At 41.5% G+C, this 25,588-nt stretch overlaps 1 protein-coding gene across 1 annotated transcript in view; it reads left to right on the top strand.

Annotated features, from left to right (window-relative positions):
* The first annotated feature begins 6,361 nt into the window (after nucleotides 1-6,361).
* Nucleotides 6,362-25,588, top strand: part of efl1 (elongation factor like GTPase 1) — a 438,901-nt gene continuing 419,674 nt past the window's right edge. Inside the window, exons 1-5 of the mRNA XM_084308272.1 lie at nucleotides 6,362-6,429; nucleotides 9,227-9,327; nucleotides 9,612-9,679; nucleotides 18,344-18,428; nucleotides 21,321-21,454. Of these exons, the coding sequence (XP_084164398.1) occupies nucleotides 9,237-9,327; nucleotides 9,612-9,679; nucleotides 18,344-18,428; nucleotides 21,321-21,454 (378 nt within the window). The 5' untranslated portion in view covers nucleotides 6,362-6,429; nucleotides 9,227-9,236. The remainder of the gene's footprint in view (nucleotides 6,430-9,226; nucleotides 9,328-9,611; nucleotides 9,680-18,343; nucleotides 18,429-21,320; nucleotides 21,455-25,588) is intronic.

Here is a 25,588-nt window from a genome sequence, read left to right as displayed (position 1 = left end):
TGTCATAAAGACACCGCTGCATGTTAATGTTCAGGCGACGACGCCGCTGCGCAGTGGTTTAGGAGCCCAGGCTCAAAACAGCTCGAGATATTGAGGTAGAAAAATGCTGTTTTTGAGGACTTGATTAGAAATACAAAACAATGAATAAAAAAAATATATATATTACAGAGGTGTTCCATAGACTCACAGGAATTGTGTAAAAGTGCCCAAATAGTGAAAGAAATAGTAAAATAGTTCCCCTTTAACTGACAGAAAACGCCTGAAAATTGCATACCCAAAGTAATCTGCAATTTATTATAAAATACTTATAGCACATGCATGAGTCTGGTCTCTTTTGAAAGGAAACATTCTGAATTTTCATCCACAACAGGAAGAATCACTCTGAGTGCTTTTAAAATTTTGAAGTTAAGTTGTTAAGTTTTTACGGTTCTTTTTACTTCCATTTGAATTATCTTGCAAACAGAGGCCTCTTACAGGTTGCGGCTGATAGTATGACCTGGAAACCACAATGGGTCCATAGCCTAAAGCCTTATCTAGTACAGGTCCAAAGTTGATAACAATACCACAGAAAACTTTTTATAATGGTATATCAATGTGTTTTTCCAAAATGGCCACTTGGAGTCTCAAAATACAAGATACAAGATTAATGTATTGCCACACAACCAGGTTGGTGGTATTTGTGATTGGTACAGAGTGTATTGAAGCTCTACAGTACATCAGTGGCGTCGCGTGGGTAAAATAACAGAGGATGCCAAAAAATATATATTACATTTGTATTTATTAATTAATAAAAAATTAATATAATTTTTTTTTAATATTTTCTTTATATTTAAGCCAAATAATATTGTGACTAAATAAAAATGCACACTAAATAAAAATACACATTTCAAGTGTAAACAATAGATACAGCTATAGCTACTATAGTCCATAGGCCAGAACAGATATCGGCAGTGTTAAAAAGTGAAAAATATCAGTGTACAGTATGGCTCGGCGGCCAGTCAAACCAAGCAGTACCATGTACAGTATGGCTCGGCGGCCAGTCAAACCAAGCAGTACCATGTACAGTATGGCTCGGCGGCCAGTCAAACCAAGCAGTACCATGTACAGTATGGCTCGGCGGCCCGTCAAATAATAACACAGTATTACACTCTGGTGATAACGTTAGTTAGCAACCAAGCTAGCCTGATAACGTTAGTAGTTAGCAACCAAGCTAGCCTGATAACGTTAGTAGTTAGCAACCAAGCTAGCCTATGCAGGCTGCTTACCTGGCCAATGTGGTCCTCCTCCTGGACAGATAGATTTGGTAAATCATAATATCCACAGTGGTGTGCTGTGCTGGTCCCCAGTAAAGGTCCCGCCGGCGAAAAATAAGTTGCTGCTCAATGAATTAATCCGAGAAAGGAATCCGAATTTCCCCTCTAACTAGTGCTATATGCTTCATTGCGTATTCAAAAGTGCCCGTGAGGCGAAGACGTTTGGTCACGTTTAGCTTTTAATGTGATTTGATTGGCCAGAAGCCAAATTAGAAAAAATGCCACCTAACCTAGAACCAAGCTGGGCCGTGTAAAGGCTTAGGTGCTAAACCCAACCCAGCTCTAATCTTATTGGCTAATAATTAAGCAATAGGACGAATAAACAAAACAAAAAACGGCATAGCGTCCAAAAAGCCTCCAAATGTCAATCAAAATAATGGTACCAGGCTGGCAGACTGTCAGTCAGTCAGTACTATGGGGTATGGGCTGCCTCAGTCAGTGACAGTGTTAGAGAGAGTGGGCGCAGTTTCGCTCGTTCGGTTAATTTCTCCAGGAGGGAGAAAATTATTATAACACAGAGATGAAAAATAAATATTTTTGTATTATTGTAAACTATTTTTACTGTTTATATTTTTGGGGAAGCTTGGCTTCCCTTGGCTTCCAATAATATTCGCCACTGAGTACATACAACTGGAACATAGATACATTTAGCCCCCCCCCCCCCTTAGAAGCAATAAAAAAGAAAAATGGCCACTTGGAGACCCTATGTCTCCAAACGCTATAACTCTTGAACGCTTCAACGTACAGTCAAAATATCGGGCTCTAATGAAAGGTTACACATAGTTACACATTATTTATAATAAAAAAATAAAAAGATTATAATAATAAAAAATATATATAATAAAAAAATATATTATTAACACTTTCAGCGCCACGCCTGGTTTTCCGTTTTACCGCTTGAATGCCACCATCGGCGCCAATGTTAACGTTAATATCGCCTAATCTATGTTTTAAATTATGGCTATGTGTCTAATCTGCCCATCGCATTATCAAAGACTATTTTCCAGTCAGTGCTGTGAAGGCAGATTGTTTTTTTTATCGCGTCGTTGCCGTTTCAGAGCAGTTAGAAAAGCCCCCGTTTTGATATAAAAAACAGCTCATTCTGGAGCATTCTATGAAAATCGTCTTTTAGTGGAATATTCCACAACGTTGATATTCGTCGGCCTTTTTATGAATCGTTTTCAAATAAACGCTAGATGATCAATATTATACGTGCACGCACGCACATTACGGCCGTGCACTGATAATCGCTCCGTTGATTTCCTCACGGACTTTTACAGTGAAACCGAAAGAAGACATTTCACAAAACAGCTTATAACTTCATCAAACGTACTCTGATTATCCTACCACTGATAACATAGAGTCCTTACCTGACATCAGATGGTATCCAATTGGTATATTCCAATTCCTGATCACCATTCGAAAAAATCGATACGTGTATGGATCCAACACGATACAGTAGAACTCCATGATCCGCGGGGATCTGAGGCTCCAGAATGAACTCTAGTAACCCCGGCTGGATCAGTGAACTGGAAAATGTGGAGTACCGGATTTTTTTCCCCATTCATTTTCATTGAGTCCATTCCAAAATCACTTATGTCATCTGGGAGACGACAGGGGGCGCTTTTTTCCACAGTGATCGCCGGCGCCCCTCGGCTATACTCGGGTGATGCAATAATTTTTCAGATCGCAAAAAAAAAATAATAATAATTCCGAGAAATCTCGTGAGTGGCATGCAACCACCTATAAAAAAAAACGAGAAATCTCGTGAGTGGCACTGAAAGTGTTAAAGTAATTTATTTTATGCAAGCACCTAATACCTTGAGTAGGGTATCAATCGAACGGTGACAATCTTAGCTTTTAAGCAATGTATTGGTTCATTGGCATAAAAGCATTGGATCGCCTTAAAAACTAGGCCAAAGTGCAGCGAGTGCAAAAAGGAACCTATAGGTGCCGGTGACAGTTAAGTGGTTTAAAGAAAGTTCCAAAAATCATATTATGTCCCAGAACACCAGTGTTATATTATGGATTGTTGGATTATGGACTAGTGGATATTATGGATGAACCCCAACTGCGTCCATCATGGCAGATCCGTCCTGTGAATGCGATAACTCGAATAGCTTCAATCAGAAACGTTTCTGATTTGCTGTGAACATTCATGCCCATCCTAGGTCCCATTCTATTCTCCATCTATTAGGGCTGACCCCTATTAGTCGATTAGTCGACTAATCGGTCGAAAGGAGCCGTAGTCGATTGCCAACCCCTTAGTCGAATACAAAAAAATATATATATTTTTTATAAAAATTATCATTCTTTCCAAAAGAAGAGGCCTAGAAGCGTGGATAACGCTAATGGCACGCATACCAGAGGCTAACTGCCTAAGAAAACAGGCACAGAGGCACTGAAAGAGGATTTCACCCATCTAATGAACACACTATCCTGATTAATTGAAAATGTGGGACCCTGATGTAAACAAGACGAAAGTCTTTCTCTGGTCTGCAGCCCCTTAACAATTGTGTGTATTGAGCTGTACTGTATTGTACCCATTCTGCAATCTGTTAATAAAGTTTTCAATCAATCAATCAATCTAGACTAGACAAATATCAAGATGTATCCATCAGTGGACCAATTGCATGCTTTTGCAGAGGACAAGAAACCTTCAGTCGACTCCTTCAGACATTAAGCACCCCCCACAGCCCAAATGGAATGATAAAAAAAAAAATGTTGGCCAATCATAGTCGACTATCCAAATCCTTAGTCGGGGACAGCCCCTACCATCTATATATGTCCCCTTGGTCAAATTATTCAAAAATACAACATTTCCTTCCACCGTTATGCAGGGGCGATTTTACCACCAGGGGCACCAGGGGCACGTGCCCCTGCTGAAATCTGAGGTGCCCCTGATGTGCACCCCCTTTAAAAAAAATTATAAAATAAAATACAAATAAAATAGAATCCCTACTGAGGGACCATGCTAGTCCTGTTCTAGCCTCTCTCCACCGGTACCGGTTTACATTTACATTTAGTCATTTAGCTGAACACTTTTATCCAAACTCACGTACAAGTTCTGTACAACAAGTCAGCAGGAAGGGTACAACTCTGGCAGCTAAGGGTCAGTGGCATTGTTCGTCAAACAGTGTTGAACTTGAGTGCTACAGACTTGAGTGCATATTAGCATAGTAGGTAATAATATAGGAAAGGTATAGCCCCTTTCGTGACTGCTGATGATACAGCAGTCACTTGCTCGACCTAACTAGCCATGGGAACATTCACTCTGAAGCACTGGTTATTTATGAACTATTCATTCTAAATTTATCACAGAGAAATGTCAAAGGTACTCACAGTTGCACGAGGGTTTCACACACAAAACCGGGGTGGTTTGAAAGCTTGGCGTTGCTAATAAACATTTAATTTTTTTTTTATAAAAATTACATTGTTATTGCTTGATACTTTTTTATTGTAGTTTGAAATAAACTATTCATTAATTTTGCCTATTCATGCAGTCATGCATTCAGGATTCGGGACATTTCGAGGATGTACCCGCTGCAGTTTTCTATCTACAGATCAAACTCTTCAAGAATGAATGTGAGCATACCGCACATTTAAAGAAATCACAGATTGTTTTCTACTTCTTCTACCACTGAAAAGGGGACATTAATGGAATCACTGCAGTCACGAAGAGGGAGAAACCACTGCAGTGACTGAGTAATCAGAGTGGAATAGTTAATAATATAATTATTAATAGGACAATGGATAACTGTCAGGCGTCTACAATGAAGGCTGTCTCCATGTGAAAGGAATGAAAATACACTAAAGATGCACAATGCAGAAAACGCAGTGAGTTAGGCTATCACTTTTCACCAGAAAGAAATGCAATTGTCACACTGTTTAGAACTGGTAACTAAGGCAAGCCTTATCTTTGCTTAGGGAGTGTCTGTGTGGTAGTGATGATTATAGAAAAATCATGATGTTTGCCAGCATCGAGGCCTGGGTTAGCCATCACCATACTATTATTAAACAGTAACATTAGCCTCCTAATACATTTTATACGTGTATGATGTCTTTGGTTAGACACATTTTATACAGTATGTTTTTTTAATTTGTTGTTTCGTTTATAAATAAATGAATGGAGGCCTTTCATGGAATGTTTAGAATGGCCATTTGCAAAACAACATTGAGCGGTTGCTATGTGACTGTTGGCCCGACGTGGATGCTGGTCGTTTGTGTATTAGCATCTATTTTATAGCAAGGCTGTCCTTCCAACTGTCTTCCTAAGAAAACAAACTGACAACAGTTGATGATGGTGAAAGTATGACAACAATTTGTGCGTGTCGAACTGTCCTTGAGCGAGACACTTAACCCCTAACTGCTCCCGGTGAACAGGTTGGCACCTGGTCCTTGCATGGTCGCCTCCGCCATCAGTGAGTGAATGTGTGAGTGAATGGGTGAATGTGAGGCATAAATTGTAAAGCGCTTTGGATAAAAAGCGCTACAGTATATAAATGCAGTCCATTCACCATTTACCATTATGTGAGAAATATTTCTACAAAATGTTAGAATTTGGTGTCTTATTACTGGATCGTGTAAACAAGGCACAGTGGAACAGTAATAGCATGCTTTCCCAGTGCTTTATCTAACGTTACTTTACCATTGCACAGAAACAGTACTGTATGTGAAGAGTAACTTGGATATTGCATTACATTACAACGTTAATCATGCACTGACAACACAGAAAACAAATAAAAATACATACATACCCACAGTTGCAAATATTGCATATGCAAAGCTTCTGCATTGTATTATAGCAGCGCAGGCTTTACTGTGATGACGACGTTAATGTGTCCCTGGCAGCCTGGGGCTACACTCTCCAACTTCGGACACAAACTATGCGGTCCTGTTTCCATGGAGACGACTCGTATCATGGCAACCGCTGATGAGCGTCCCGGCGTGGTTACGTAGCGTGCTGCCTTTACTGTGGGCGGGACAAACGTCACCCACCAACTTCCGGGGAAAACAACGTGAGTTGAGCGTGTTGTTCACATGGCTGTAATGTGTGTCTTTATTATGACAACTATATTTCAGTGTTTGTTACAGTAGATTGTCGTAGCATAATACGGTACAACATGCACGCTGTTCTCTGGCTGTTCTAGTAACTCTGAGCAGGTTACTCTTCATTCTTACAGGGATGTTCTTACATTTACATTTAGTCTTGCTAGGCTAGTAGCCGGTTAGCAAGGGAAGTTTCAACTGTCAAACTTCAGACAGTATAATCATCCGTGGATCGTCATGCCTGAACTCTTTAAATTCATTCTAGCCTTATAATGGCTGATAAATACGAGATGATAGCGTTCGGGTGGCCTAGTTTGTTAGTCTAGGACTCTATGTCATAAAGTCAGGACCAATCGGATGCAAGGCAGCAGATCCAGTCACATTATTCAAACTTTCTTGATGCAGGTGGTTTGAGCGATTTTTAGGAATCCCAGCATGTCAACATCATATTTTTGATGACGTCTCATGATACTCCGTGTTCTTAATAATGTATATTTGAATTGTACCACAAAAGGTGAAGGTTCAGTCAAACGTCACAACTCTGTGTGTATTGAGCTGTACTGTATTGTACCCATTCTGCAATCTGTTAATAACATTTTCAATCAATCAATCAATCGGGTATCATGGACCTGCCCGAGTTTACTGTGACCTTTATAATTACTTGTATGCAGGGTTAGCACTTTTAAAGATAAGAGAAGGTAAGAGTCCGTTTTATACCAAATGTTAACTATCTTTATTTTAGGCAAAAAAGGGATACAGTTTAAAGTACATTTTAAGAGAAGATAAGAGTCCGTTTTATACCAAATGTTAACTATCTTTATTTTAGGCAAAAAAGGGATACAGTTTAAAGTACATTTTCCAAAAGAGACAAGTTGGACGTAGGCTATACAAATAAAATACAATTGCGGGTACATTGAAGTTCACCTATCCTGGTTAAATTGCACCTGCTCTCCATGCACAAAGTGTGAGTGCTCTTATGTTCACAGCAGCAATATTATTTTATAAAGTGACAGTGCTGAGGGTTTACAGTCATACTACTAACGTTCTAGTGTATCAGTTAAATAACTGAAGCAGTGGCTAACATTTATGACATACAATAACATATACAAATATACAGTGGTTAGGGGTTCACTTACTGTTAAAACTGAAAATAGCATTAGCCCCATTCAGCACCTACATACAAAACACACAATAGCACAGTGCAATTGTCATTGTACTAGAAAGGCACACCAACTCACCCCAAACAGATGGCGAGACCCTAACCTTAGCCCTGGACCACCCTCACACAGACAGCATACATACAGGCACTATAGCAATAGAGCATAAACAATGCGTGAACATCAACATTACACCAAAAATTCATAAAACAATGACTTTGCCAAATAATAAATAAAATACCCGTGTAGTTAGTATTGGCTTTCGCATACCCTGCCTGACCAGTAAAACCGTCGGCAACTATGGTAGTTTCCTATAAATAAGGACAGCAGTTCAGCACCAGCAATAACCTTATATCAGTCATACTCGCATGCTACACAGGATACACCAGCCCGCCTAACACGCTCCTTTTGGCCTGCTACACCCAGAGCTTAAATCCCTTTGGGCATGCGCTGCACCCAATTTCTTCCCACTGGAGACAACGGACCAATTATTGGTTCAGCTTGGCTACATTACCACTGGCATTTTCCACTTGGTCGGCTGTTCGAGTGCAACTTCTTGGTGGTAAAGTTGGAAATGTACAACTTTATGAGTAGACGAGGACCGACTGAATGCAGGATTAGCTCTCTGCACCTGTCCTCCTACAGCTTCAAACCACCAACCCTCCGCTCACCAGCACCAGTGTTAAACATTGACGTTTTTATCCATTCCGTCACCTGCCAATGGTCCACTTCAGGTGGCGAAGTGGAGGGTATTTAACTTCGGAGTGAGTTTACACCAAGGGGCTACTATTGCAAGAGGTAAATAACTAATGGCCTAGAGGTAAAGAGACTGGCCGGTAACCGAAAGGTCACTGGTTCGATCCCAGCTGTATTCCAGCTGTGAGCTGGTGACTGAAGGGTGGCTGGTAGCCTATTACATCTACGATGCCCACCATCCTGCCTAAGTGCCCTTGAGCAAGGCACTGAACCCTAAAACTGTTCCAGGGGCGTTGCACTGCACTCTACCACCATGCACTCTGACCTCTCAAGTTTCAAGTTTCAAGTTTCTTTCAAGTTTCTTTAATATTTGTCATACAGAAGTACAGAATACTTTTGTACAAAATGCTTCTTACTGTTACGCTCCAGAGACTGTGCAAGACAAGATAAGTATGAAATAAAATAACATAGTAAAATTAGAAGTAAAAAAATGAGGTCACAGTGTTCAGTTTAGACATATGTACAATGTTCGATGCAGAATAGACGTAGTTACCATACAATATACAATACTGTGCAGTGTACTAATATACAATACTATATAGTGCAAGGCAGAAATGGGACGAGGTGCAATTTAGGTACAATTCACAGTAGGTGTACGAGTTGTAGTGCAAATCCTTTATCAATAAATATAAAGTGTGTAAAGTGTGTTTGTGTGATCTAAAGTGTGGAGAGTGGGTGCTGCAGTGTGTTGTTTGTTTGAGTGAGTGTGTGGGTGTGTGTGCTGTGTGCATTTGATGGTTGTTGCATCTCTGATTAAATGCATATGTTTGGGGGACTGTGTGTATGTGTAACTAGGAGGTATATACGGAAAGGCACATTTCAATTGCCTTGTGTACATTGACAATAAAATAATCTTCTTTATCACAACGTTACACATCTGAATTCTTCTACATTGTCCTGTGGTTGTTTGAAACTGTTTTCCTCTGTTTTAAATTATTTCATTCATTCCAGGCAACCAACCATGGGACACACAAGCTTAGAGAAGATCAAATTGCTCCAGAGGAACCCTGCTAACATCAGAAACCTCTGCATCCTGGCTCATGTTGATCACGGTGAGTTGACTTCTTAAACCATGTATAATGACCACAGGTCTCTAGAGCAGCGGTTATCAAAGGTGGGGTCCGGGGACCCCCAGGAGACCTTGAGGGAGTTCCACCAGCTAAATTAGTAATACTTTAATTTCACTAATAGTGTCTTCACTATACGTTAGTTCAGTGAGATAATGTATGAGAATGACTATTCTGCTCTCTCTTCTATTATGGAATTTTTGATGAAATCATATGTGACATGTGATGAAGTATACAGTAATGATGACATCCCATTTGTATCTTCACAGGCAAAACGACTCTGGCTGACTGTTTAATAGCAAGCAATGGCATCATATCAAGTCGACTAGCTGGAAAGGTTTGTGTCTTTAATGTGATCTACTGTATCATATGCTGTTATTCTCAAACATAAGTCTATGGTGGTTTTTCACAAGCTGAGGTCTGGCCTGTCCTTGGGGATGGTCCCTGGGATCCCCTAGGATAACATGTAGCACATGCTCTTCTACAACATCATGTACCACAGGTACAAGTTCAACAGCATGTAACACAGGTACAAGTTCAACAACAACATCATGCATCACAGGTACAAGTTCAACAACAACATCATGCATCACAGGTACAAGTTCAACAACAACATCATGCATCACAGGTACAAGTTCTCCAACATCATGCATCACAGGTACAAGTTCTCCAACATCATGCATCACAGGCACAAGTTCTCCAACATGTATCACAGGTACAAGTTCAACAACAACATGTATCACAGGTACAAGTTCTCCAACATCATGCATCACAGGCACAAGTTCTCCAACATGTATCACAGGTACAAGTTCAACAACAACATGTATCACAGGTACAAGTTCTCCAACATCATGTATCACAGGTACACATTCTCCAACATGTATCACAGGTACAAGTTCAACAACAACAGCATGTATCACAGGTACAAGTTCAACAACAACAACATCATGTATCTCACAGGTACAAGTTCAACAACAACATCATGTATCACAGGTACAAGTTCAACAGCATGTAACACAGGTACAAGTTCAACAACAACATCATGTATCTCACAGGTACAAGTTCAACAACAACATCATGTATCTCACAGGTACAAGTTCAACAGCATGTAACACAGGTACAAGTTCAACAACAACATCATGTATCTCACAGGTACAAGTTCAACAACAACATAATGTATCACAAGTACAAGTTCAACAACATGATGATGCTTCATGCTTTATTTAGCCTAGAGGTCACATTATATATTATATTGTTTATGCTTAGCTGGTTCTGGCTCTGACCCCAACTGCTACAGGCCTATTTCCATCTTGCCCTGCCTGGCTAAGGTCTTGGAGAAGCTGGTTCACAAACAGCTCGGTCACGTCATGGCCTCAAACAACATCCTGTCTAATCTGCAGTCCGGGTTCCGGCCAGGCCACGGGTGCATCACAGCTACCCTTAAGGTCCTGAATGACATCATCACCTCCCTGGACTCTAAGCTGGTTTGCATCGCCACCTTTATTGATTTAGCTAAAGCCTTTGATTCAGTCAACTAGAGCTGCCGCGATTACCGCATTACCGCGGTATCGCTGTTACATCACGGCCACCGCAGAGTAGGCTGAATACCGTGTTACCGCTGTTTTTTATAATAATAATAATAATTTACCCTCCTCTCGTTGGGCTTGCGGCTCTGCAGATATACCCTACTCGTCTATCGAGGTTCCAAGCGACCCTATTGGGTACCAGAAAAGTCACGTGAAACATTGCAGACCACTGATTGGTCAGAAGAGAGACGCGTCACACGTTTTTACTTCCTGAATGTCAGCACATCACAACACGGCTAATAACGTTAGCTTTAACTCTCCGCCGGAGTGGACTATCATCGCTCTTCAGGAGTACTAAACGAGACATAATGATTTTACTGTCTGCAACGAATGTTATAATAAAAGCCCTTCGTTCTATACACTTGTCTGATTGAAAACTTTATTAACATACCGCAGAATGGGACAACTCGGCACGCTCTGAGCAAAGAAAGGAACTGAGATATGAATAGAGTATTGCTTGCTATGGTCCGGTAAATACGCTGATGTTATTGAACGCATAACTATATAATGTCAATGCCACAAAACGAATGCCTTTATTATAAAGTAGTAACTTTATAGTAATAATAATAAGAAAGGGTCGGGGGGGTGCCCGCGACACCGAGTGAACTGCGCATCCGTGTTTCACTTTCAATAACTAATGCGTGCTTGCCGAATCCCAAACAATATTCATGCTGCAAAGTCATCCTCTAAAGATAGACATTTAGACTAGAGGCAGGCTATATGCTATAAAGAGTAGACTACTACTAAAAAAAAAAATGCATTCAAACTTTTTTTTAAATTTTTTGTGTGCGTGCTGTAAAAACCGCGGCGGTAGGAAATATTTAGCAAATTTGTGCGATAAGGAAATAATCAATACCGCGGCAGCTCTACAGTCAACCATTCCATCCTCCTACAGAGGCTCTCTCTTATTGGCCTTTCCTCAAAATCCTGCAGTTGGTTTGCCAGCTACCTTGCTAATCGTGTTCAGCAGGTGAAGACGGAGAACATCTTGTTTGACCCTCTCAACATCTTTAATAATAATAATAATAATAATAATAATAATAATAATAATAATAATAATAATAATAATAATAATAATAATAATAATAATGCAGGACCTCTTTAAGGGGTCTTTATTCGGCATGCAACGAACTGGACATGCAATTGGAGCGGCACACACACACCGGGATACACACACACACATGCATTGTCTTTTTCTCAGTCGCCGATGCGATTGAGTCTCTGCACTTGACCCATCCCGTCGTCCTTCCCCCCATGGGCAGCCGGGAGCAGATAGGGCGTCAACGTGAGCTGCGCCCCGGGGACCAATCCAAGTGCTCCTGCCCGTCTTCGTCAAGGACGCCACAGCGTTAGCGATCTGTTGTTGTGCATGTTTTTCCATTGGGTTTATCTTATCGGGGGGGAAACCCTTGCGAGCACAGGGAGAACATGCAAACTCTACACAGAAAGGCCTGGGAGATCACCCACCTGGGTACCTGGCATCATAAGGGGTGCCTCAGGGCTCCATCTTGGGTCCCTTGCTGTTCTCTATCTACATCAACGATGTAGCCAAGGCTGCTGGAAATTCACAGATCCATGACACCATATCAGCACTGCCCTTCACTCCATTCTGCAGCATCCACTCTTTAAATTAGTCTTACCTCTATTGAACAGTCCTTTCACAGTCTCCGCCTTCTTCTCAACTCCAAGAAGACTAAATGTAAGCTCTTTGACAGAAATCATGATACTGCTAGCACCCCTAAAATCACCTGTGCCGGCGGCTCCGAGCTGGAGTTTGTTACCTCTTATAAATACCTTGGCCTCTGCCTAGACCCATCCCTTTCCTTATCTACTCACATAAAACACCTGCAGGCCAAAGTCAAAGCTTGTCTGAGCTTCCTGTACCGTAACAAACTTCCTTCACCCGCTCGGCCAAACACACTTTTGTCAAGATGACCATCCTCCCTATATTCGACTATGGTGACACCATCTCTAGAATGGCATCCCAGTGTGCCCTCAGAAAACTCGACATACTCCATCATTCCGCCATCCGTTTTGCCACTAGTGCACCTTTCACCACTCACCACTGTGACCTTTATAACCTGGTGGACTGGACATCACCTCACACCAGAAGGCTTCTTCACTGGCTTCAAGTCATTTACAAAACCATACTTGGTAAAACACCTCTACCTCTCCTCCCTTCTGCACGACTCCACTTCTAACTACAACCTAAGGTCCAGCAACTCCATCAAACTCACCATCCCCAAAGCCTGCACCGTTTCCGGATGCAACGCCTTCCGATTTGCTGCTGCATCTGACTGGAACACATTACAAAACAGCCTTAAACTCACTGCCCTCACATCGCTCACTGCTTTTAAACAAAATCTGCAACAGATCTTAACCGACTGTTGACTGCCTCCAAATCGCACTCATAGCCCTCAGACTCTTCTCTCCTCCCCCTAAGCCCTCACCTACCTCCCCCTTTCTTCTCTCTCTCTTTCCCCCTCTGGTTCTCACTCTCCCTTTATCTTTTCCCTTTCTCCCTTTCCTTCTCTATCCCTTATTTATTGTTGTCCTTGTATACTATTGCTACTGTAATTTTGTATTTTATTTACTTGTATGCATGTACATAACCTTGTTTTTGTTACAGCCTCCCACCCCCCCCCCCCCCCCCCCTTCCCTCAAAAGGCCTTTGCTTTTTGGACAGGCTGCTTTTGTATATAAGAATTTGTTCTTAATTAGCGTCAATCTAAGCCATATTCTATTGTCTTCCGAGGGTGCTCCTTTAGAACCAATGTTCTTCCAGTGTGAGAGCAGGTCTAGCTGCAGACCGGTCAGGGCCATTGTTTGACTTTCCAAAAGGAGAATTGGGATGAATCCGGGCAGACTCCTCAGTGTGACATTGTGGCAATGACTCAGGTCGCTTTCACACAGGGGCTGTTTGGTCCGGACTTTCGGACCAGAATTCGATAGTCCGGTTTTTCGGGTCTGTGTGAATGCGCGTCGAACTCGGTTCGCGGACCAAACAGTCGAACTCTGGTCCGCCTGAAAACGTAGGTCTCGGTTCGGCTTCATCGAACCAAACGCGAACCAAATATAGGAAGTGATTATTATTACCACTGCTCGCAGCACTCACTGCAAAACAAGCACACTGCATCTAATCTCTCTATCTATCTATATATCTGTGCATCTTGGGAAGAAGGAAGAAAAAACGCGACTTATTATTATTACAGAGGCGCGCGGCTTATTATAACAGCTACTTGTGGGCACTCATAAAAACACCATGTTCTACAAGTTGTTTAGCGAGAGGATGGTGGTAATGTGCTTCAATAGAACAATGGATCAATGCCATGTCAAAACTCGGCTCCGCTGATCTGGAGGACTCGCAGTCCACACAGACACACAGACACACACACGCGCGCGCGCGCACACACGGGATCGCAGCCACACACACATTTCCACTGTCCAATAGACAAGCGCCCTTTTCGACCGCGTGACATTGTTCAGAAGGTCTCGGTCCGCCTGACAGATATCTGTGTGAAAGCAGGCGAACCAAATGAAGAATGCAACAATGTTGCAACTTCACCCCCAGAACCGCACCGAGTCCACCAAAACTATATGTGAAAGCGACCTCAGTCTCACACTAGCCAAGACGGGGCTTTCCCCAGGATAAAAAATAAACTCTATTGCCTTTTTTCAGTGTAGGTGCACAAATACAAGGAAACAGATCTTCATTCAACAAAAACGCCCAAAACGCCAAACGCCATGTGTGAGCAAACTGTTTTGGTCAGAAATACCGGAGGGAACTTTTCCTTTCCCTTTGTTTCCCCAGAAGAAAACACAGAGCATCGGCATCGTGTGGCTAATTAGTTTCCTTTAGTTTCTGTGGTTAATATACCAGTGGTTATTTGTTCTTGTGATGAATCTTTTTAAATTTAGGATAGACATATACAAAAACAATAGTATTAACTTTTTTAGAAAAGGAAAAACTAAAGAAAAGAAACAACATATATAATAAAGACAAACATTTTCTTAAACAGAAAGATGACGAGACACTTGATTCATATACATTTGTAGTTGGGTCACTACTTGGAAATATGCTGTCATTGTGATTAGTATTAGTTTTGGCTGCTTCAGTTGATTGTGTTATCTCCACTTCTCACCGCAAACAAACCCGCTCCAGTTCTCACTCCAAACCCGCTCCAGTTCTCACTCCAAACCCACTCCAGTTTTCACTGCAAACAAACTGCTCCAGTTCTCACTGCAAACAAACCGCTCCACTTCTCACCGCAAACAAACCGCTCCAGTTCTCACTGCAAACAAACCTCTCCAGTTCTCACTGTAAACAAACTGCTCCAGTTCTCACTAAACAAACCGCTCCAGTTCTCACTGCAAACAAACCGCTCCAGTTCTCACTGCAAACAAACCGCTCCAGTTCTCACTGCAAACAAACCGCTCCAGTTCTCACTGCAAACAAACCGCTCCAGTTCTCACTGCAAACAAACCGCCCCAGTTCTCACTACAAACCCGCTCCAGTTCTCACTGTAAACAAACTGCTTCAGTTCATACCTGTCAACCATCCCGTTTTCCCCGAGATTGTACTGTATTTCAACCTTCCTTCCCGCCGTCATCCCGTTAAAATATTTCCCCGTATTTTTCCAGTTTTTTTACATTTTAATTTTTTTTTTACAAAATGGCTGCAATTCCCCTCCGTGACGACAGGTGGCAGCAATGTAGATTAGAACGTTAGCACAGGAAGTAAGACCGGAAGACGGTTGCGACCGGAAGAAGAAGAACAGCGACCGGCTAAAGGAGGGGTTTGAGCGCGAAATGTATTACATTCTACAACTACCTACCTATAAGGCAGAGAAGCTTCTTTTTCTTCTTCTTTTTGGAGTTTTACGGCGGACGGCCACCATAATTGGGACATTTATCGCCACCTACCGACCCGGAGATCGGGCCAGTCTTCCAGTCTCCCCTCTCTAACCCCTAGTCTAACTACCTAACCTACAAAACAACTTCCTACAACCACACTTTGTATGGTCCGTTTTGTGTTTGTTTTATGTTAGGACTACAGGTGGAAATTACCCCTGTGCTATTCCCGGCATATTTACGTCCTTATCATGCTGTGATGTTATGCATACACATGTAAATTATGTTCATTAATTTGCATTGTCCTTAATAAACAAATCTTAATCTTAATCTCTTAACACTGTTCACCATCCCTGTCAACCTCCATCTACATTATACTATATACGCCACTCTCTGAATCACATATAATTCAACTTTCTATCTAACTTCCAACTCTGAACTTTTCCCTCAAACCCTATCATACACCCCGCAATACCGGCAAAGTGGGGTTGTTCCTGGAGAGCTCACTCTCGGCCGTGGTTTCTCAGTATATAATGTATGGTGCTCTCCCTCAACATGCGAGTAGGGTGAGACAACACCATTCTTTAGTCCAAATAATACCCTACTTTATACTATATTATTGTCATTCGTTTAATGTAAAGTCAGTCTTACATTGGCACTGCTTTAACATTGCATTTACCCATAATCCATTGCTGTATTAGACTGTGCCAGTATAACTTTTGTAAAGTAATGAAGAGCAAATGTAAAGTTAATCAATACACAATGAAACAATATCTTTATCTATATCACATGTCAAAACTACTTTAATAAAAGAAGATTTCCGTTTTTCATTCCTACTCATTCATCCAAAACAAGACAGCAATTCTACTTCTGCATGCACCGGGAGAATTGAGCTCATAGCACAGATTTGGAGTTGATAGAATGGACATTGCTGTTCTTAGGAAATGTTGCACATGGTGGAAATAATGGAAATTAACATTTCTAACAGTAACATTTAGTGTATGTTTAAAGTTGATACATTGAGGCATGGTAGAATTTCACTTTATATTACAGCAGTATCCGTTTTTAACATTACAATTAGTGTCTGGCACTATAGACACATGTTAAAAGTCAAAGTCAACTTTGTCATTTTCCAATTTGTGCAAGACATACAGAAAAATTCAATTACGTGCCCCCCTTCCCACGGTGTATATAGAAAGAGTCAATAAACACAAAAGTAACATAGGACACAATATAGAACACACAGGACTATGTACAATATAAACAGTGCATACAATTAAATTAATGAATGAATTAAATAAGAGGTAAAAGAGAACTTAGTGTAAATATTCTTTAATTTGTGTCAACGTTATAAAAATCCTATTGTATTCAACAAATTAATTATGATACACCACAATGTGCCCTTTCTATCTATTCTAAATCTATGGCCTCGCGATTCCACGGCTGCGCAGTGCAGACAATATATATATAATATAATATAGATACGAGGGGGAGGAGACTACATTGAGAGGAGGCTGCGGGGTAGGGTGCGGGGCAAAATATCCAGTTTTTTCGAATCCCAATGTTGACAGCTATGCTCCAGTTCTCACTGCAAACAAACCCGCTCCAGTTCTCACTACAAACAAACCGCTCCAGTTCTCACTGCAAACAAACCCGCTCCAGTTCTCACTGCAAACAAACCCGCTCCAGTTCTCACTACAAACAAACCGCTCCAGTTCTCACTGCAAACAAACCCGCTCCAGTTCTCACTGCAAACAAACCGCTCCAGTTCTCACAGCAAACTAAACGCTCCAGTTCTCACTACAAACAAACCGCTCCAGTTCTCACTGCAAACAAACCTGCTCCAGTTCTCACTGCAAACAAACCGCTCCAGTTCTCACAGCAAACTAAACGCTCCAGTTCTCACAGCAAACAAACCGCTCCAGTTCTCACAGCAAACTAAACGCTCCAGTTCTCACAGCAAACTAAAGGCTCCAGTTCTCACAGCAAACTAAACGCTCCAGTTCTCACTGCAAGCTAACCGCTCCAGTTCTCACTGCAAACTAACCGCTCCAGTTCTCACTACAAACACTCATCTCATCTCACTTGCTTTGTTCCGCGTCCGAGTGTGACTGTTGGTTCCACATGACCGAACAAACTGATCCAAGGGGGGCGACATGCTCTGTATTGGAACAACTGCCCCAAACGATCCAGGTACACCTGTGTTTATTACTATTATCCACAGGGCTGCCTCCAAATAGTTGGACCAAGTTTTCTTTCATCGACCAAGTTTTCATTGGTCGTTTGGTCGCAGGAAAAAACTAATTTAATCGGGAGCTGCGCCTTGTTATAATTAAATCAGTATATGGCTGTATGCGAAACGCTGGAGGACTTTTCATTTGAAACGATGGACGCAGAACATGGGTCGCGACACTGATTAGTTTGCATTCTTGTAAAACAAAAAAAAAGTATAACTCATTTGTGTTAGGTTGGCGTCTAGGTTTGCCTTGGTAAATAAAGGTTAAATACTAATTTAATAAAAAATTGCTGTTGTTTATGTGTGGCTGGTGTTTGTTCTCTCCTAGCTCAGGTATCTGGATAGCAGAGAGGATGAGCAGATCAGAGGAATCACCATGAAGTCCAGTGCCATCTCTCTGCACTATGCCGCTGGTAAGACTCGGCTAGCTACCTTAGACAGAGTGATATAGACTCAGATAGCTACCTCAGATAGAGTGATAGACTCAACTAGCTAGCTACCTCAGATAGAGTGATAGACTCAACTAGCTAGGTACCTCAGATAGAGTGATGAAGACTCAGCTAGCTACCTCAGATAGAGTGATAGAGACTCAGCTAGCTACATCAGATATAGTGATAGACTCAGCTTGCTACCTCAGATAGAGTGATACAGACTCAGCTAGCTACCTCAGATAGAGTGATAGACTCAGCTAGCTACCTCAGATAAAGTGATACTCAACTAGCTACCTCAGATAGTGATATAGACTCAGCTAGTTACCTCAGATTGAGTGATAGACTCAACTAGCTACCTCATATAGAGTGATATAGACTCAACTAGCTACCTCAGATAGAGTGATAGACTCAACTAGCTACCTCAGATAGAGTGGTATAGACTCAGCTAGCTACCTCAGATAGAGTGATAGACTCAACTAGCTACCTCAGATAGAGTGATATACTCAACTAGCTACCTCAGATAGAGTGATAGAGACTCGGCTAACTACCTCAGATAGAGTGATATATACTCTGCTAGCTACCTCAGATAGAGTGGTATAGACTCGGCTAGCTACCTCAGATAGAGTGATAGACTCAACTAGCTACCTCAGATAGAGTGATATACTCAACTAGCTACCTCGGATATAGTGATATACTCAACTAGTTACCTCATATAGAGTGATAGACTCAACTAGCTACCTCAGATAGAGTGATAGAGACTCGGCTAACTACCTCAGATAGAGTGATATATACTCTGCTAGCTACCTCATTATAGTGATATACTCAGCGAGCTACATCAGATAGTGGTATAGACTCTAGCTATCTCAGATAGAGTGATATACTCAACTAGCTACCTCAGATTGAGTGATAGAGACTCAACTAGCTACCTCATATAGAGTGATAGAGACTCAACTAGCTACCTCATATAGAGTGATATAGACTCAACTAGCTACCTCATATAGAGTGATATACTCAACTAGCTACCTCAGAGAGTGATAGACTCAACTAGCTACCTCAGATAGAGTGGTATAGACTCAGCTAGCTACCTCAGATAGTGATAGAGACTCAGCTAGCTACATCAGATAGTGGTATAGACTCTAGCTATCTCAGATAGAGTGATATACTCAACTAGCTACCTCAGATTGAGTGATAGAGACTCAACTAGCTACCTCATATAGAGTGATAGAGACTCAACTAGCTACCTCATATAGAGTGATATAGACTCAACTAGCTACCTCATATAGAGTGATATACTCAACTAGCTACCTCAGATAGAGTGATAGACTCAACTAGCTACCTCAGATAGAGTGGTATAGACTCAGCTAGCTACCTCAGATAGTGATAGACTCAACTAGCTACATCAGACAGAGTGATATAGACTCAGCTAGTTACCTCAGATTGAGTGATAGAGACTCAACTACAGTAGCTACCTCATATAGAGTGATATAGACTCAACTAGCTACCTCAGATAGAGTGATAGACTCAACTAGCTACCTCAGAGTGGTATAGACTCAGCTAGCTACCTCATATAGAGTGATATAGACTCAACTAGCTACCTCAGATAGAGTGATAGACTCAACTAGCTACCTCAGATAGAGTGGTATAGACTCAGCTAGCTACCTCAGATAGAGTGCTATACTCAACTAGCTACCTCAGAGAGTGATAGACTCAACTAGCTACCTCAGATAGAGTGATAGACTCAACTAGCTACCTCGGATATAGTGATATACTCAACTAGCTACCTCATATAGAGTGATAGACTCAACTAGCTACCTCATATAGAGTGATATATACTCTGCTAGCTACCTCATTATAGTGATATACTCAGCGAGCTACCTCAGATAGTGATAGAGACTCAGCTAGCTACATCAGATAGAGTGGTATAGACTCTAGCTATCTCAGATAGAGTGATATACTCAACTAGCTACCTCAGATTGAGTGATAGATACTCAACTAGCTACCTCATATAGAGTGATAGAGACTCAACTAGCTACCTCATATAGAGTGATATACTCAACTAGCTACCTCAGATAGAGTGATAGACTCAACTAGCTACCTCAGATAGAGTGATAGAGACTCAACTAGCTACCTCAGATAGAGTGATAGACTCAACTAGCTACCTCAGAGAGTGGTATGGACTCAGCTAGCTACCTCAGATAGAGTGATATACTCAACTAGCTACCTCAGATAGAGTGATAGACTCAACTAGCTACCTCAGATAGAGTGATAGACTCAACTAGCTACCTCAGATAGAGTGGTATAGACTCAGCTAGCTACCTCAGATAGAGTGATATACTCAACTAGCTACCTCAGATAGAGTGATAGACTCAACTAGCTACCTCAGATAGAGTGGTATAGACTCGGCTAGCTACCTCAGATAGAGTGATAGACTCAACTAGCTACCTCAGATAGAGTGATAGAGACTCGGCTAACTACCTCAGATAGAGTGATATATACTCTGCTAGCTACCTCATATAGTGATATACTCAGCGAGCTACCTCAGATAGAGTGATATACTCAGCTAGCTACCTCAGATAAAGTGATAGACTCAACTAGCTACCTGAGATAGACTGATATAGACTCAGCTAGCTACCTCATTATAGAGTGATAGACTCAACTAGCTACCTCATATAGAGTGATAGAGACTGACTGACATTTCAACATCATCAATGTCAACCTGTCAATTTGTTTGGCACTTACAACGATAAACCTTTTCCTGGGTGTTTTTTTTTTCTTATATGGAAAAGGAGTTAAACATGAACAAATAAATCATTTGATTTGCTTTTGTCCCCAATTGGACATATATTTGTAACTAAACCTTTGTTTGTGTCTCAGGAGAAAAGGAGTACCTGCTGAACCTGATTGACTCTCCGGGTCACGTAGACTTCTCCTCGGAGGTCTCCACCGCCGTCCGACTGTGTGACGGAGCCATCATCATCGTGGACGCTGTGGAGGGCGTGTGTCCACAGGTTAGCGTCAATCTAAGCCCTATTCTATTGTCTTCCGTGGGTGCTCCTTTGGAACCAATGTTCTTCCAGTGTGAGAGCAGGTCTAGCTGCAGACCGGTCAGGGCCATTGTTTGACTTTCCAAAAGGAGAATTGGGATGAATCCGGGCAGACTCCTCAGTGTGACATTGTGGCAATGACTCAGATTCACACTAGCCAAGACGGGGCTTTTCCCAGGATAAAAAAAACCCTCTATTGCCTTTCTTCAGTGTAGGTGCACAAATACAAGGAAACAGATCTTCATTCAACAAAAAACGCCCAAAACGCCAAACGCCATGTGTGAGCAAACTGTTTTGGTCAGAAATCTTACCGGAGGGAACTTTTCCTTTCCCTTTGTTTCCCCAGAAGAAAACACGGAGCATCGGAATCGTGTGGCTAATTAGTTTCCTTTAGTTTCTGTGGTTAACCTCTTGATCGCCGGGGTTAAATTCATAATTTACCATCCCTCGCCAGCCATATTTAACATGGAGAAGTTCCCCTTCTTTGCAGGGCTATAACTTTTTAAATTGTATTGCTAAATTGACATTACCAAGGCCCATTCAAAGTCCTATATCTATTGTTCAGGGTGTAGCAACGCTATACTTTTTCATTCACATATTCATACAAAAATACGGTCTAAAGTATAAGTATGTTTTTATCGTTTTCTGCAGCTTTCTCCAGAACGTGATTTATAGCCCCAAATGCATTATATTGATGATTGTATACAGTTTGATAGCAATCGGCGCGAGATAAAAAAATTCAAATGGACGTACTTCTAGAATGATCTACGTATGATCTGATGATGACCGGATGGGCGGGGGGTCGTTTATAATTCCGTGGGCAACGTTATATCATTCATCTAGTGTGGGTGATATGATCATTGGAGCAGTTAGTATAGAAGACATTACAAAATAACGCTGAAACTCACCGTAGCTTCCTCGCGCCGTTGGGAGATGAGCGTGGAACAGAATTTTTTCTATTATGGGATATAGAAATACCCGATCCATTTCCAGGTTGTATAATAGTATATACGTCCAAATCATGTTGTTTATCGAGTTATTGGCAACGGATCGATATCCATTGTGTCGGGCTCGAGTCCCGGGACCTATAGCGAGTGATCGGACCAAATTGAAATGAGCACCAGCGTCCACTTCCTGTTTATGTCCTGGGCGATCTGCCGATCGGCCACCAGATGGCGCTCTTGAACCGTTAGAGAGTTGACAGGGGCTCACCAGTACATATAATGTCTCCGGGGGAGAAATATGATTTCGATCACAGATTTTTGAAATATTGATATCAATGACGCTGTACAGCGTCATCGGCAGAATAAGCATTGCGGGGAATGACGCTGAAAAGCGTCAACGGCGATTAAAGGGTTAATATACCAGTGGTTATTTGTTCTTGTGATGAATCTTTTTAAATTTAGGATAGACATATACAAAAACAATAGTATTAACTTTTTTAGAAAAGGAAAAACTAAAGAAAAGAAACAACATATATAATAACGACAACATTTTTCTTAAACAGAAAGATGAAGAGACACTTGATTCATATACATTTGTAGTTGGGTCACTACTTGGACATATGCTGTCATTGTGATAAGTATTAGTTTTGGCTGCTTCAGTTGATTGCGTTATCGCCACAAACAAACCGCTCCACTTCTCACCGCAAACAAACCCGCTCCAGTTCTCACTACAAACTCGCTCCAGTTCTCACTCCAAACCCACTCCAGTTCTCACTGTAAACAAACCGCTCCAGTTCTCACTACAAACCTGCTCCAGTTTTCACTACAAACAAACCGCTCCAGTTCTCACTGTAAACAAACCGCTCCAGTTCTCACTACAAACCTGCTCCAGTTCTCACTGCAAACAAACCGCTCCAGTTCTCACTGCAAACAAACCGCTCCAGTTCTCACTACAAACCCACTCCAGTTCTCACTGTAAACAAACCGCTCCAGTTCTCACTACAAACCTGCTCCAGTTTTCACTACAAACAAACCGCTCCAGTTCTCACTGCAAACAAACCGCTCCAGTTCTCACTGCAAACTAACCGCTCCAGTTCTCACTGCAAACTAACCGCTCCAGTTCTCACTGCAAACAAACCCGCTCCAGTTCTCACAGCAAATGAACCGGTCTAGTTCTCACTGCAAACTAACCGCTCCAGTTCTCACAGCAAACTAAACGCTCCAGTTCTGGTCAAATCAACATTTCTAGTCTTGCAGTGTGTCCCCAGTATTATTCCGTCTACCCCCCCCCCCCCCCCCCCCCGGTGTGATTCACTGAGGAACTGCTTTGCCATTTGCCACACACACACACACACACACACACACACACACACACACACACACACACACACACACACACACACACACACACACACACACACACACACACACACACACACACACGCACACACCTCCTAAACCTCATAGGGAGGTGTAGTCTGACGTCACTGGTTGTTCCACCCGTATAGGGAGTTATCATTGGGAAAATGGATTATCGGCTATTGTAACAATTCTGCCGCATGGAAATTGAAAAGCTTTAAATTTTTGCACAAAATGAGTTCCCTTCTATCACTAACATTATTGTTTAAACATTCTTGGTTGAAATAAAATTTCGCGAATATTTTTTATGATTAATTGCGAATATTTTCATGTTGAGCTATATATTGTGGATGAATAAGCACAGAAAGGTACACCATGCCAATGTTAATGCTTTATTTGTTTTAAATGAGGCGATTTAGAAATGGGCAATGGGGAAATACATTGCGTTGGACAGAGGGTGGAACATGAAAAACGGCAAAGACGTAACCACTACACCTCCTAATTATGCTGTGATTTGAATGGAAAGCATCAGAGGTCAGTGGACTGAGACTGGGCGTCACTCTGCAGGGAGGAGACCTTCCCTCTTGTTCTGTCTTCCCTTCTGCTGTTGTCTCGACGTGACCAGCATTGTTATGGAGCTGCAGACAGCGGTGTAACAAATTCACACATCCCTGTGTATACACTGTTAGAATACAAGAGTAAGGCCCAAACCCACATCCACCCACGTACACATAATGACTGACTATACATATACATGAGCACACACACAGTCATCTGCGCACATTTTACATTTACATTTAGTCATTTAGCTTTATCCAAAGCGACTTGCAAATTTTGTACAACAAGTCAGCAGGAGGGGTGCACCTCTGGTGGCTAAGGGTATTAAAGTGGTATTGTTTTTCTAGCAGTGCTGAAGTTGAGCGCTTCACTCTGAGTGCATAGTAGTATAGACATGTTATAACTTTTAGCGGATTTGTGTGTCAATGGGAAGTTGTCAGCATCATCATCATCATCAGAAAGGTTCAGCGAGGCCACCTTTTGTTCATGCATTAGGTCCAGAAAAGATTCACAATACAGATTTTCACAACCTTTCTCTATTTGTATGCATTTGAGACTACAAACTAGTTGATTGGGGGATATTTTGGTCAGTGGTTAAGGTAGGGCTGACCTTCGATTTTTTGTTTTTGGAATTCGAAGCTTCGGGGCCGAGAATCGATTTTAATTCGAAGCTTCGAGATAAAAAAAAATATATATATTTTTGTATTATTAAAAAAGAAAATACAAAATTATGTTGTGGGACTTGTACAGCACTTTGTTCAACTTTGTCAGTGCTGTAAAGTTTAAACCTTTCTAAATCTTAGACAAACAAAACACTTTGCTTTCATGAAATATTGTAAGCCATCATTTGAGGCTTTATAAAAGCAGCACAATGAACACAAATCTGTCAGTGCCGAGTCCGACCTCATCTTAAATAACAAACAGCATTGCTTGTTGTAGTTAACAAAGGGAGGCAGAGTTGATTTTGCACAACAACAAAAAAATTATAATAATAATCATAATTTTATTTTTAAATGTTTACTTTTTTTATAATCGAATTTTATTTTCATATTCGAATCCCATGCCCATCGAACGAAGCTTCGAAGTATTTAACATAGCCCTAGGTTAAGGTTACATTATGGTCAGGCATGTAGTTGTTAGGGTTAGGGTTATGCATGTAGTTGCTATTCTCGAAGACACTCTGATGTCACGAGACCGCCGCCATCTTGGTATAGGGGGACCATACGGATTTCTACCA

The sequence above is a fragment of the Notolepis coatsorum genome, assembly GCF_963971535.1.
Source record: "Notolepis coatsorum genome assembly, chromosome: 2".
NCBI lineage: Eukaryota > Metazoa > Chordata > Actinopteri > Aulopiformes > Paralepididae > Notolepis > Notolepis coatsorum.
The sequence above is the reverse complement of the archived record's forward strand: the minus strand, read 5'-3'. Positions and strand labels throughout refer to the sequence as shown.